Source organism: Myotis myotis, unplaced genomic scaffold (genome assembly GCF_014108235.1).
Source record: "Myotis myotis isolate mMyoMyo1 unplaced genomic scaffold, mMyoMyo1.p scaffold_m19_p_1, whole genome shotgun sequence".
NCBI classification, from domain to species: domain Eukaryota; kingdom Metazoa; phylum Chordata; class Mammalia; order Chiroptera; family Vespertilionidae; genus Myotis; species Myotis myotis.
The window spans coordinates 33,813,619-33,829,461 of NW_023416313.1; the positions used below are offsets into that span (position 1 = coordinate 33,813,619).

General features: G+C 35.0%; 1 protein-coding gene across 2 annotated transcripts in view; it reads right to left on the minus strand.

The window, feature by feature from the left end:
- Positions 1 to 1,183: 1,183 nt before the first annotated feature.
- Positions 1,184 to 15,843, minus strand: part of NMU (neuromedin U) — a 31,335-nt gene continuing 16,675 nt past the window's right edge. Inside the window, exons 4-10 of one of the 2 annotated variants that reach the window (XM_036334499.1) lie at positions 13,162 to 13,221; positions 11,830 to 11,859; positions 11,688 to 11,717; positions 10,024 to 10,098; positions 6,724 to 6,777; positions 5,606 to 5,645; positions 1,184 to 1,380 (exon numbers count right to left, since the gene is read on the minus strand). In XM_036334499.1, the coding sequence (XP_036190392.1) occupies positions 5,610 to 5,645; positions 6,724 to 6,777; positions 10,024 to 10,098; positions 11,688 to 11,717; positions 11,830 to 11,859; positions 13,162 to 13,221 (285 nt within the window). In that variant the 3' untranslated portion in view covers positions 1,184 to 1,380; positions 5,606 to 5,609. Of the gene's footprint in view, positions 1,381 to 5,605; positions 5,646 to 6,723; positions 6,778 to 10,023; positions 10,099 to 11,687; positions 11,739 to 11,829; positions 11,860 to 13,161; positions 13,222 to 15,843 lie in introns of both variants that reach the window. The other variant, XM_036334490.1, reaches the window with a different exon arrangement.

The window sequence follows — 15,843 nt, forward strand, 5'->3', positions numbered from 1 at the left end:
GAATCATTCATCGGCTGCCTCCTGCATGTCCACTACTGGGGGTCAAATAAGCAGAAATAGTTTGAAAATCTAAGTTCCTAACAGATGAGCATGTGGCTGGACCGGAATTGAACCCAGGATGCTTTAGTCCACAGGCGGATGCTCTATCCAATGAGCCAAACCAGCGAAGGCCCACTCTGTTTTCTTATTTTAACAATCCAAAATTCATGCTAGTTGATTACTATGCATATCACTACCTATGCATCTGTTGCTTTACAGCAGGAGGCCCTCTCTGCTTTCAAGTCCCCAACTTTTCAAAGCAAATCATTTTTCAAAGATGAATGTACTTTTTGTCCTATTCTGCTCCGTTCTTTACCTATGTTCTTCATACAGATTGAGAAGAAGTGAAATTCAGGGACTTGACTAGTATAAGGCATAATTTAAACTATAGTCAGTGGTCAACATTAACCAAGATACTCTGCTCTGATGAATATAATACCTAATCCTATCTAGTCAGAGCCACCCTTCGGTCATCAGCCAGCAACCTGCTTGGTGGAGTAGGTGGTTATTCAAGAGTCAAGTGTCAAAAAGGAAAAACCCAAGGGAACCTGAAGGGAGATAATCTCAACATCTGAGGTTAATTCTGTGTCCACCAAACACTGATTTGATGTAAAAAGTTCTAATAGTATATCCATGATCCTCTAGTAGGAAGACTGTTTTCTTTCTGATAATGGACAAGACTGGTTGCCTTTTAGATGTTGCAAGATAAAATAACTTATATTAAGATAAAGTGAATACTACTAGTTGGTAGAAAAAGCTAGTCCCTCGATAGGTTTGTAGCAATCAGATGTCAATTTTACATAATATAAATCAGAACTTGCTTATTGGACTATTGGATGGATCATAGCCAAATTCCCCAATAGGTTTAGTTGGTATTCCTCCAGCAGGTTTATTTGGTATTCACAGTCTTAAGACTGTTAGCTATTGGGCATTCTGGTATTTATAAGAGCTGGTGAATTTGTTACTGACAAAATCCAAATAGGATAAACTAAAATAGCTCATTAAAACTCAACTCTCTACTGAGTGCTTTTAATAAAAATAACAAAAGGGCATAGGTATCAGGACTGTCAAAAGCTGCAGGGATCAATGGAACATCATTTTTACAGCTTTCTTGTACACTATCATTGCAACACTTAAGAAAAGATATTTTAAGATGCTCTTTTAATTTTCAACAAATTAGACATTTATAATCTCAACAGACTTTTACTGAGAATGTTTACAACACAGATATTCTCAAACATGTTAAACTTAGCAAGGATTGCTTTTGAGAAAAGAAAGCACACAAAATACCAGTATATTTTGTATTCCATGGCATTGCTTCTATGGAAAATAGTTGGTATTCTGTAAAAAGAGAAAAACTGAATTCAGATTCAAGTATAAATGAGTATGTAAACATGTATATAATGTTTGTATATAGACGTTCCTATAAATATTTTGTCATGTATGATAAAACTGACACAAGGTATTTCTCAGCTTTTCTTCAGTTTATATATTTTTATCATTTAATCTTTTTAATCTCTCTTTGCTGGAACATTTACTCTGTATGTCTGTATTTCCCAAAAATTTCAGTATTTAACTATATAAAAGTGGCTTGTAAAGCTCACTGATATCAACAAAGCTTATGAATAAAATATTTCAAAAGTTGAACAGCTGTTCCTCGTGTATTTATTTCCTTATGTATTTGCAGTTAAATCTTCCCGTTATATGTGTAACTACTTTATAAGTAAATATAAGTGTTCAGGACAAAGTTTAAGACTTCAGATAATCAGATGAGAAAAACAAAGAAAAAGTAATTATTGAACTGTTTTTTTATTGACAAAATAAAATGAAATCCTGGGTGAGTTAGTCTGTATAAATCTGAATTTTGGAAGCAACCCAGATAAAGCTATTTTTCTCAGCTTCAGAGAGAATATTTTACTAAATTGATCAAATCATAGAATAAAATCTATTTCACATTTGTGAGCACACTAATACTTAGTTTGATGTTACAATCACAGATTTTTTCCATTAAGTATTAAACTATTTTTTGTTCACATTATGTAAATGCCTGTACAATTGTAAAGTATTATGAAAGATAGTTTCTTTTCCATAACTCTTTGTTCTTATTTCCTTGAAAAAAAAAAAGTAAGAATATGTTGGCTCAAATTTCTGATAGGAACATAACAGGCCTTTGTTGAAATAGGAGTTAATGCCAGAAATAGTTTGAAAAATCTAAGTTTCTAACTATGCCCCTTGATCACATAAAATTTTTCCTTTACTTTTCTTATATTTATGTTTTATTTTTTTCTTGTCCAACTGAATTGACTAATGCATAAGAACCACATTAAATAAAAGGTAACAGAGCATCCTTGTGTTATTCCTGACATTAATGAAAATGTTCCAAAGTGTTTTACTATACTATCAAGCCTGTACTAACTTTGTTTGAAACCATTATCCTATCTAATAAAAGACCAAAACGGTAATTAACCGTACCTCCACTATGCGTCCCATTGGCTAATCAGGGCAATATGCAAATTAACTGCCAACAAAGATAGTGGCCGGAAGCCACACAGCTGAAGTGAGCAGGAGGCTTGCTTGCTCCAGCGATGGAGGAAGCCAAGGTTCCCCGCCTGCCACAGCCCGGCTCTGAGCCCGAAAGCAACAATGTTTCAATTATAGAAGCTAAACAAACCCCAGATACCTGCTTTCAGCCAGCCACGGCCTCAGAGCTGGAGCGAGCAGGATGGCAACAAAGTTTCAATTATAGAAGCTAAACAAACCGCAGATACCTGCTTTCAGTCAGCTGCGGCCTCAGAGCTGGGAGCGCCAGTGATGGCAACAATGGTTCAATTATAGAAGGTAAATAAATCTCAGAATAAAAAATATCAAAAAAGGAGAGGCTGGGAGCTTCAGTCGCCGGCCAGCCTGAAAACGGCCCTCAGCCCCTCACCCAGACTGGCCAGGCACCCCAGTGGGGACCCCCACCCTAAAGGGGGTGTGGCCAGCCTGAAAACAGCCATCAGCTCCTCATCCAGGCTGGCCAGGCACCTCAGTGGGGACCCCCACCCTGAAGGGGGTGTGACCAGCTGCAAATAGCCATCAGCCCCTCACCCACACTGGCCAGGCACCCCAGTGGGACCTCCACCCTGATCCGGGACACCCTTCAGGGCAAACCAGCTGGCCCCCACCCATGCACCAGGCCTCTATCCTATATAATAAAAGGGTAATATGCAAACTGACCCTAACAGCGGAATGACTGGACACTATGACACACACTGACCATCAGAGGTCAGATGCTCAATGCAAGAGCTGCCCTATGGTGGTCAGCGTGCTCCCACATGGGGGAGCTCTGCTCAGCCACAAGCCAGGCTGATGGCTGCCAGTACAGCGGTGGTGGTGGGGGCCTCTCCTGCCTCCTCAACAGCGCTAAGGATGTCCGACTGCAGCTTAGACCTGCTCCCCGCTGGCAAGTGGACATCCCCCGAGGGCTGCCTGGCTGCCAGAGGGATGTCTGATTGCCATCTTAGGCCTAATACCCTGGGGAGCAGGCCTAAGCCAGCAGGTGGTCATCCCCTGAGGGGTCCCAGACTGTGAGAGGGCACAGGCCAGGCTGAGGGACCCCCACCCCCGAGTGCACAAATTTTGTGCACCGGGCCTCTAGTATATATATAATGTGAAAATTCATCTCTTTCTTTTAATACATCAGAAATTGATTTGGAATTTTACCAAAAGCATCTATTGAGATAATCGTATAATTTTCTTCTAATAGTGAAAATATTTTAATAGACTCCCTAGTGTTGAACCATCCTGAGTTGCTGGAGCAAACTTCGGGTCATGAAATGCTTTAAATATACTGCAGAATATGGTTCACTAATATTTCTTTTAAATTTTGCATTAAAATTTATTATAATTTGACCTTCAGTTTCCTTTTTTAAAAAAAAACAAAAAACAAATTTTTATTGTTGAATGTATTACATATGTCCTCTTATTTCTCCCATTAACCCGCCCCCCACTCCAGGCCTTCACCACCCACAGTTTCCTTTTTTATACTACTTTTGTAAGATTTGGGTATAAGCTTCATTTAAAAAAATATGGTTGACTTTACAAAAAATATTTTGAGATTTTTCTTTCTTCTCTGAGCTGGAAAAATTCAAAATCTGATGGCCTTGGACTTCTTGAAGGGAGAGTTTCTGGATAATGTTTTCAATTTTTTTCCATGGCCATTAGTCTGTTTAGATTTTTTTCTTTCTTCTAAAGTGAATTTTGTTAACACCTACTTTACTGACAACCTTTATTTTATGTAGGTTTCTAAATAGATAGGCACAGAGATTTTTCAAGTACTCTTTTATAATATCCATTTCTTCCATATCTGTTTTAATTTTTTTCTTTTCACTTGTAGTTTTGTATATTTATGCTTTCTCCATTTTTCTTAATTAGGCTAGGCTAATTAAAATAGCTTTATTTTTGAAAATAATCAGATAATTTGCTTTATTAACCTATTCTTCCACTTTACACTTTATTAATTTGATCTTTCATTTATAGTTTTATTTAGTTTGCTTTCTTAAGGTTCAACTTGTTCTTTTTTAACTTTTTGAGTTAAATCCTTAATTCACTCATTCTTTCTTGCTTGAGAGTGTTTAAAGTCTTGAATTTTCCACCAAATATGGTTTTGGCAGAGTCCCATAAGTTTTAATATTCATTGTTTTCATTATCTTTATTTTCTAAATATTGTATAATTTGTGTTGATATCTTCTTTGGTAAGAAGTAGTGCATTTTTATTTGGGGGATTTTTTGAGAAAATATTAAGAATTTTAGCACTCTACACCTAAATATGTATTAAGTGTTGAGATAAATGATATGGATGAAATATTTGCAAAAATATGTTCAGCATAGAATCTGCATTTAGGATTACATAAAGTTGTAGTAGAACATACTTTTATTTCTGTGGTATAAATTTATCAATCTGCATTTGGATTGATTTCAAAAGTCATAGCATAATAAGACATTAGGATTACCATATTTATTAAATAGGTAGGGCAATTCAATAGCCTCTACCAGTAAGTGTCTACTGTATCTCCAGCATTGGAGTGGGAACTGGGAGTCCCAAAGTAAAAGTCATGCTTTCATGTCTTTCACATTTTGTTATTCTGTAGAAAAACTATACTTGAAAAATAAAAATGATTTAAAAAAGAATCTTTGAATATGAATCATTTGGACAACAGAAGTAATTTATTTTGTAAGTTCTGACCCATTACATTGAATACTAATTGCCAAAATAAGAACACAATCTCTTACATGTACTTGCACAACAAATGACGGTGCGGTCACTGTCTACATAATCAATGATAATGAATATTGTGGCACAGCCTGAGGAATACACGACATGGTAGAAGCAAATTTGGCCCTAAAATACTGACATTTTCCATCATATAGCCCTCACAGATCCTATAATTACAGACAGTACTTATATAGGAATATTGATGTATACATGCAATCAAATAATAGAAGTATATTGCAAATAGTTTCATTTGTGGGTATCTGAAAACAACCGAAATTTTCCAACTGGGTTGAATTGTGAAAAACATACCATTTTAAATGTAATCTTCTGATCTTTTTCCATTGCGTGGCTAGAAAATAACAAATTAGCAATAAATCAGTGTAACTAAGGAAGGAAGCTAATTTTAATAGAAAGCAGCCTAATAATGATCTTGATGCATGATATTATTTTTTCCTCTATGTAGTCTTGTTCCTTCCTTCAATTAATTCTCCAATTGGTTGTTAGAATTCGTCCTCAAAATGCAAATTTTACCATATGGTTCCCCTTATTTCTATATTAGAGTTGAAATTCCTTAGCTAAATATTTCATTGGCTAATTTCCATTAATTCTTCAAACTCAGCCCTTAAAGCCTCTCTGGATCTCCTTCACTCCACAGCCTGGTTGCTTGCCTTTCTTTTAGAACCATAGCCCCTGGATTGAAGGTGCATTTAATATAGTATTTTGTATGTACTGATTTATCAATTTCCTATATTAGGCTATAAACTCCTAGAGATAAGCCTAATATAAATTGTCCAGCACTCCTATCTGGATTTATATTCTTAGCTTTTGATAAATTGTCCAGCACCCAATAGATATTCAATAATGTGCTGCTGAATGAATGAATGAAAATTTTCTGGTAATGTATTAGGGATACAAACATTTTAGAAAGTATAACTGCTTAGGAAGAAACTCATACTTAATAGACAATTTGGACATACAAAATACTAACTACAATGACAAAGATTTATCTATTTATACCCTCTATTGTAGTTGATTCTTTTACTTTTAAAAGTGGATGAAAATAGTCATAACTCTCCCAATCTACTGAATAAAACATTTAGTAAATGAGTCCTTAGAACTTAAGGAGTAATACATCTTTAAGACACTCATTTCCTGCACATGAAATTTTACGGAACTAAAATGAGCAACAGGTGAATGTCACCTGGGGTATTTACAAACATGAGTAGTGGATTAGAGGCCACACATGCCATAGTATTAAAGCAATAAATAAGTTGGTAAAAGAAGGAAATCTCAGACTATGACACTTGATGTCAAATATCTATAAATAAACTTTAAAACTTATGAGTTAATGCAAATAAATGCACAGTGAGAGTATTTTTCAATTTTGATATTAATTGATTTTTTAAAAAAATACAATACATGCATACCCTGAATAAAAAGTATCTTCGATTATGGCTTGCAATAGGACCTTGAAATTCTCCCTGGAAGACAAAATGAGGACATTCCAAATCAAATAACAGGAGAAATAAGTGCAAATTCCTCTTGAGACTTTAGTGAAGCTCAAAGTTACTTACAACTATCATGATTAAACAAAGAGGGAATCAAGGACTTGAGTATATAATTTATAACAATAGTTAATCTTTGTATTTATACGTGAAGAATTTTCAACAACTAGCCGTACAACAGAATGCTGTATTTTAAAATAATGTCCTTATTAATATAAAGATTCTATTTTCAGGAAGTTTGTCACAATGTATATTCATCAATAAGTAGAAAGAGAAATGACAGACACTTTATAATGAACTGTAATGAAATAAAATTTCCTTTCAACATTTTGTTAGAACAAAATAATTTCTTTAACATACATATTGTATGTGCTAACACAACAACAAGGAAAAATATAAAATAAAATTGTTAGGGCTGAAATACACACTATTGCTATAGGAATTTATATAGAAATTGAGGGTCAACTGTGGTAAACTATATTTATTCAATTAGACTTAAGAAGAGATTTTCCCAATATAATTCTTTTTATAAAAATGGCAATAAAAAAATCAAATAGGAATAAACCAATTATTCATAATGGGTATATTGAGAAGTGTTTCTTTTCTAAAACATTTCTTTTTAAACTTAATGGGAAAAATATTTAACATTTTATGGCTTCCATAAAATTGGTTTTCATAGCTTCCTATTTTCATCAACTACTTACTATAAAAGTATCAGGATGGCATTCACTAAGAAATGTGTCAACAAGACCTTTTTTAAACTATTCCATAATATAAGTAAATTCATATTTTTAAAATTCTATGAAATAGCTGTGACATCTATTAAAATTCTGAAATCCCTGTTTTACAACAAACATATCTTACACTTTCAATATTTATATCTAATTCTCATCTTGACTAAATCCACTCAAAATACTTAAAAGATTGAATTTTTTCTATTTAAAAATGAAAAATGTACACATTGAAACTACACATTGATACTATTATATTTTTTACAAGGACAAAATGTAACGTAAAATGTGCTAAAATTTAAAACTCTCAAATTCAAACATACAGGTTGTTTTAGTCTTATCATTGAAGAAAGAGCAGTATATAAAATAATTTGGGAGGTAGGGGTAAAAGAGATATAAGGATGGAAGTGAGGATGTCTAGCAAACAAATTTTAAGAGAAGTGTTGGAATGTACTAGGATCTGAAAACTCATTTTCTTTAAGAACCCAAAATACTTCACTTAAAAAGATGTTTTAAAATTAGGCGCCTTAGGCCCAGCAAAGCTAATACTACTGTAATTTTTTTCTATGTATGTTTTACTTTCTTTTCTTTCGTAGGGTCCTAGGAAACTTGTCTTGCTGCAATATAGGGGTTATATTAATCCAACAGAATATACTACCAAGTCACAGTTTATAGTTTTAGGTAGTTGTCTGGAAATATAGTCTGAAGTGATATTGTAAACTCACAACTTGTTGATATATTTTAAGAAACTGAATCCTTAAATTGAAATCTTACACTATTCATAAGTTAAGCAAGCTTCAGAGAGTAGAAGTTAATTTTTTTAAATATATACTTTATTGATTTTTTCACAGAGAGGAAGGGAGAGGGATAGAGAGTTAGAAACATCAATGAGTGAGAAACATTGATCAGCTGCCTCCTGCACACCCCCTACTGGGGATGTGCCCGCAACCAAGGTACATGCCCTTGACCGGAATCGAACCTGGGAACCGTTAGTCCGCAGGCTGACGCTCTATCCACTGAGCCAAACCGGTTAAGGCTAGTGTCGGCTCTATCCACTGAGCCAAACCGGTTAGGGCTAGAAGTTAATTTTTAAAAGCACCCCTTACTTCTAGAAAGCTTGATAACAACTGATTTGATTCTTTCCACACTGGAAATTCTATAATTTTAAAGGCTATCACAGTTCCTTTTACATTTCTCTTTAAGCAGGTGGCAGCTGGTATCTTCCTTGATGGAAGCTAAGTTTAACAAAGTGAAGAATTTAGGGAGGAAATAGTGACCATAAAACTAAATTTTTAGAAATATATTTGCCTAAACTGTATGGATATTTGAAACGTATTTGAAGACTTTCAGGAGTACATTTAAGAAGAATAAAATTAAGATGGCATTTAAATTAAGGGAAAATATAAAATAAAATAATAGAAGTATCCAAGACTAGACTATAAAGGAAATGGTATAGTGAAAAGAAAAATATTTGCCTAGACTAGAAGTCAGAAGAATCTATTGGAATTTCTAATCTCACTTACTAGAATGATCTTGGGAAACACCTTTAACTATTCCGAATTGTTTTCCCTTTAGTAAACTGAGGATAACAATACTTATATAAGTGCCAACAGAGTTACCAAAAGAATAAAATAAGAGAAGACTAAAAACTATAATGCATTTTAACAATGTAAGGCATTAACTTAAAAATAATACCTAGAAACTTTCATCATTGAAAGAGATAACATTCTTTTTAAATAACAATATAAACTCCTCAATTTCCAGTTTAAAAAGCTGTTTAACAAAGCTAGATTTATCTTAAACACAGATACCAATTTAGGGCCATTTTTTGTTAATTGTGGGAAAAACAAAACACACGTACAATTAGTTTCTTGAGCCTAAAGTGTAACTTTTACTAACACTTTAGAAAGATTGCCATCCCAGTCAGTAGCCAACTTGTATACAGAGGGGCAGTAAATTGTATTTTTTTTTCTTTTTCCTGTTCCCCACCTACTGACTAGCCACAGTGGATGTGTCCTTCCTTTTTAAAAAATTGATGAGAGAGTGAGAGATCCATTTGTTGTTCCACTTATTTATGCATTCATCGGTTGATTCTTATACGTGCCCTTACCTGGGACCAAACCCACAACCTCGGTAAACTGGGAAAACACGCTAACCAACTGAGCTACCTGGCCAGGGCCTGGCTGTGTCCTTTCTTAAACCCAGAACAGGCTTCCTCACCGGGAGGGTCATGATCCTTGGATGGGAATCTAACCCCAGCTTTCCTCCTGCGCATAGCTTGAGACAGAAGGGCCATACTAGGGGGAAGGGAAATACCTGTTTTCTTTCGGAGTGTGAGAACAGTTAGGCAAACAGATGCTGTTAGGCTACCTGGGTGCTTCTGCGTGGCTTATCCTGAAGAAGAGCATCTTTATAAAACACCACACCTGGAATTATCAGAAGGGCTGCCCGCACAGAGTGGCAAAGCAAGCATGCAGTTTGTGTTACATACGTTCAATTTGAATCTCTTCATTCTTCTCTCATGCAGTTGAGGAACGAGCTGCAGCAACGGATGCACGACAGACGACTGAGAGACACGAACACACACACAATGAGCACAGAGGCTTCTCAGCACTGGGCACAGAGACGGCCTCCTATTTGTCTGTTTTTACCCACTATACTAGCTTCAGACAAAACAGAACAAGAACGATGTTATCTAAGACGGCCTTTGGTGAGCATTTCAAAGAACTGTGGAGGCTACGCCAAGAGATGTAATAAAATTTGGTAGCTCTATGCTAGGCTCTTTGCCATCATGTTGATGAAGCACTTTCCTGAAGGCTTCAGCCCATCATCATCTGCCAAGAAGTAGAACACCCGCCTGCATCTTTGACAAAGAACAGCGTCTGCTTCCAGACTTACTCAATGATCTGGGGCAGATGAAAACAGCTCTGGGAGAATCAGTTTTTGATTATGAAAATGTTTCTCTAGAAGGTTGTGCTGTTCGCACATCTAGTAATCTCCTTTATAAATGATATCGTTTATTGAAAATTCAGCATATGGAACAAGATGACAGGGGACGCAAAAAATGACACAATGTGTTGTTGATAGCAAAAAATATGACTAAGATACATTTTCTCGAAATGTAAAGATGCCAAGCAGAAGGACATGAAAGCACATCTGAGACATGTGGCTACCTGCTTCAGTCTCATTTTAAAAGCATGGCTTGCATTGAACCTTCTCACAAATATTAAAATCACTTATCAAATGGATTACTTTAAGCCCTATAGAAGGCTACCTGTTAACCAATTCAACTTGTATTTGGTTTTTAAAGCCAGTATAGCCTAACTTTCAACTCCTAAGTTGTAAGAGTACTCAATGTGATAAACATTCAAAACTGAGTTTAAGATTACAGTTCCCTTTCCACAGGTATATACATGTTTAAAATACACGATGCTCCTCACTCCCTAAATTGGTCCATAGTTGTGAGTCACAAGCTTAGAAAGAATATTATAGTCAAATTATTATTAAGTATTCTAACTGAAACGCCAAAGTACGTTCATTAGCATTTTTAAAATCCATGCATAAAAAGAAAAACCACCACTAAACCACAAACTTAGAAGTGAACTGAATTCAAGTTATTGGTATCTGGCAAATCTTAGTAAATTCTCACTCTAAATGTCTAATTACAAATAAGGAGGTATTAGGAATAGAAGTAGATGTATCTAGTTATATTGAATTATATTTGACAATTATCTTTTAATATTCTCAAAATGCCTTTGAATAAAACTATTTCTCCCATGTACTAATCACCATCTAAAGTAATATGTTTTACTTGGTTTTGCCTTTAGAATGTAAGTTCCGTGACAACAGCAATTTCTTTTTTAAATTTTTAATTTTATTTACTGCTTTATTCCTAGTACATAGAATTGTGATTAGCACATAGCAGATAGTCAGTAAATAATTGTTGGCTGACTGAATGAATAATTTTAATATATATGCAATTATTGAGATATAAAATAAATTAAATGTATAAAAATATTGAATGCTATTTGTTCAGGTATGTATAAACTTTTAAAGTAAAAAAAAATCAATTTTGCTCTAGTTCTATTAAATAAACTGCAAAAACAGGTTTAGAAAAAAATACCATAATTACTAGTAAAAAGTAATTCTACTTACCACAACATTTGAGTTCCCCAACTTCCCTGTCTTCGAATAATGAAATAAGAACTGTTAAAAAATAAGTAGTGAGCTTTACTATAGATGATTAGTGCTTTCCTTTATTATTTTGTAATGTATATATTTATGGTAATCACCTTACCCTTTTGTTATTAACTTTTTCATCTGTTTTCTGTTGAAAAAAAATATACAAGTATCATTATATTATGCATAACATAAAATTATAATATATGTTATATATATTAATAGTATAAAATTTGTAATATAAAATTGTCACATCAGTTTTAAAACATGACAAGTTACATAAAAATATGACTTAAATTGATTAAACATATATTGTTCTAAAAAATAAATGAGAAATTAAAGATTGTTCATAAATAAAGTGTACAAGATCTTTACTACAGCATTATTCATAAGAGTAAAAAACTGGAAACATCCTGCAAGTTCAACATTGGGAAGGATATGATTATGTCTAAAATATTCAGTGAAATAGACAAGAAGGAGTCCCATGAAAATACGTGTAGTTGTTATCACCAAGTAATAAGATTATGTTATTTTTGCTTTCTTCCATAAACTTTTCTATATTCCTCTTTCCCTCCACAAATCTGTCTCTAAGAATGAATCATATCATTCCTTTTTGTTGTTGTTATTTTTTGTCCTCATTTGCTTTTAATATAAAAGGAAACTCATGGATAAATACCATTGTCATTTATTTTAATTAGAAGAAAAAATTTTGGAAAATGACCATTAAAAACACTGGAAACAAATCCAGTCATAAACACTTAGTTTCAGTAAATAATTATGCTTTCAAAATATCAAGGTTTCTTTGATTTATTGTGTGTGAAAGGCATGACAGTCAGAATGTACCAATGATCGTGGTTAAATTAATTATGAAAAATATAATTCTAAACTTTAGGTGTTATCCTTAATAAGATAGTTTTAAAATAAGCGCATCTGTAAGATATAGAATACAAAATAAGGTTTGGTACATTATGCTATTTTTCAATTTCCCACCTATTCTCATTTCAGGACTAAAAGTTCTCCCAGAAGAATCAAGTAATTTTAATAAGAAACCAAGACAGTAAGAATATAATTTTCAAACTGACATTGACAATATAGTTTGATTTTTTTGCATTCTTAACATCCTTCTCTCTAACAAAGATTCATCTGTTCTCCAATTGTAATGTGAGTCGGGAGAGAAAAGCCAAATGACCCCACATTTCTCTCATCAGAGGTAGAACACACACTTGAGGGGACATACAACTTTTCAATCCATGACTGTAAACTTCATTGATAAGACCTTAAATCCTCAGACATCAGAGAAATTGAAGTATTTGTTTCTCATCCAAAACCAGCTTATTGTCTTCAAGCTCCTCTTGCTTGTTTCCTACATAGGGTATTTTCTTCTAGTAGGAATTCCAAGGTATCACTGAGCAATTTTTTGCCTACAAACAAAATACTATTTCAACCTTACCTGGGGCTTTGGTAGAGTCCCCATAATTGTGAAGCAAAGCTCCTCCAATGCATCGGATACCTAATGGAAATGAGAAGGTACACAGGCTATGCTTCTATTTTAACAACATTTGCATAGAAGATATAACTGCAGAATATTGGGAGCACAAGGATATCCCAGCTACCCAGAATAGAATCCTTCTGGTGGCCCACTGAAACTCTGTTGGAATCCTTTGATTTTTCTCAAGACAAAAACTTGGCTCTTAAACATAAAGCTTTCCTTCCGATTAGAAAAAGGAATTATGGCCCTAACCGGTTTGGCTCAGTGGATAGAGCGTCGGCCTGTGGACTGAAGGGTCCCAGGTTCGATTCCGGTCAAGGACATGTACCTTGGCTGCAGGCACATCCCCAGTAGGGGGTGTGCAGGAGGCAGCTGATCGATGTTTCTCGCTCATTGATGTTTCTAACTCTCTATCCTTCTCCCTTCCTCTCTGTAAGAAATCAATAAAATATACTTTTTTAAAAAAAGAAAAAAGGAATTATGTACAGTATATATGCACTGATTAAGGCTTCCACTGTGGTCCAGATACATAGTCCTCAGTACTTGCTAAGATTTCATGGAGTTCTATGACTGACAGTAATGAAGGCAGTGCCAAAAGAGAAATTATGGCTCCCGATTTGTAGCAAAGTCTGAATCTACAGGCCAAAGCTGTGAGCCTCACTGAATATTACTCATTATTGGCTAATTTGGAAGTCCTTCAATTGCTCGAAAACAATGGGAGTTGGAGGGGAAGGAGCGGTCAATGGGGCACCTAACCTCAGTTGCCACCCTTCCAGGCTGCTGACTGTACACCCCAGGATCAGGTTTTTCAAAGCATCTGAGTACAGAAGTAGGGCAGGGCTCCCTGTGGTTAGCAGCCAGCTGGGTGTGGTGAGGAGTAGCACAAATGGACAAGCAGAGGCGAAACCTGCTTTGCACAGAATTTAGCACAGTAGTACCATAAACAATTGATTACTTAATAAAAATGCACATTGGAAATAACGAGGATCTGGAACCAGGGGGGTGATATAATTAGTGGTTAAAAACAGGGGCTATGGAGTTGAGCAGCCTGCAGCTCTATAGCAATACAAATTCCATTTCTGCTCTTTGTTAGCTGTGTTACTTTGGGCTGGCTACCTAACCTCTCTAAGCTTCAGTTTCTTCAGCCATAAATCAGGGATGACAACATCACTGCAGAGAGTTCTTGGAAGGATTAAATGTCAGCAAAGCTCTTAGTACGGTGCCAGGTATCTAGCAATTAGTTAACAATGGCAGCATTAAGAAAATATGTGAAACTTGATTTTCAGCTGCATTTACTCATAATTTAGAAGACATGTCCAAAGGATTGTTTGGGGCCACCAATATTCTCCACTTTTGAACAACAGTGAATGGGTAATATGGTTGGTTTTAGTGACGGATATAGTTGTAATCATGAAACAGCTTCTCTGAGCATCCTTCCTAGCATCAGAGGTCTGTTCTCTTCCATTTGTTTGTCTTACATGCAAACTGTTAGGATAATTATGAATAATATTAAATGGCTCATGTTTATATAGTGCTTCAATCAATTATAAAACACTCACATATATAATTCTTACTCTGTCCTTATAATCCAGCTATGAGGTATATAAGACAGGAAGTGTTAGCCTCACGTGTAGAAGTAAGGTTCTAAGAGACGGTCATGTGCCCCAAGCCACACATGGCTAGTAGTTGATAGAGTGTGGCCTGGGGACTAAGTCTTCTGACCTTCAGATATTCCCATGTTGCACTAGTATTGACTGTTACACCTGTGGTTGGGAGTTGGCTGAGAGGAAAAATAGTGTGAACACTGAGACATCCTTTCTCATTTTTTCTCTTCAGGGATAGGGACACAGGTCCCCCCATAAAAATCTGGAAATAAATCCCTAAAAGTTCTTTTTATGGCCCATCTAGAAATGCTACAAAATATAAAACAATGACAAAACTGTCCAGTGATGTCATTTGTCAAAGATGTATCTCTTAATTTAAAGAAGAATAAATTCTGACACATGAGTGTCTCCTTAGAAACATATTCTAAGCTGGATTAGGCTTTGCAACAAGATTGAGGTTTGACAGAAAAAGTTTCAAAACAAATTACGTTTTCTCCAGCAACTCTTTATGCAAAGCTATTATTTAATGAGCTACAATATTCTCTAAGGATCTATTTTAGTCTAAATTTTTAATATTTTATTGTTTTATGTGTGGGCCTTAAAGATCCTTTATTTCCTATTTGGTAAAAATGTTTTGAAAAAATATTCAGATAATCACATAAAAAATAATAGCTAATGTGAAAATTAATGATTTTAAAAAATTGTATAATGTAAAAGATTCCATAGTAAATTAACCAACCTCTCCTCAAAATGTACTCGCTATCCAAATCCAACAAAAGCCTAGTTTAACTTGATGGTGTTTAAATGAGTGCTTTAAAATTTGTCTTTTTACTACTGCAGAAATAAAAGTGATTCTGAAGGTATTCCTGAATTTTAAATTGTATGCTATATCCATCATGTGTTATATATCTACTAGTGGCCCGGTGCACAAAATTCGTGCGGGGGTGGGGGGGGGGGTTGTCCCTCAGCCTAGCCTGCACCCTGTCCAATCTGGGACCCCTTGGGGGATGTCAGACTGCTGGCTCCCAACCGCTCACCT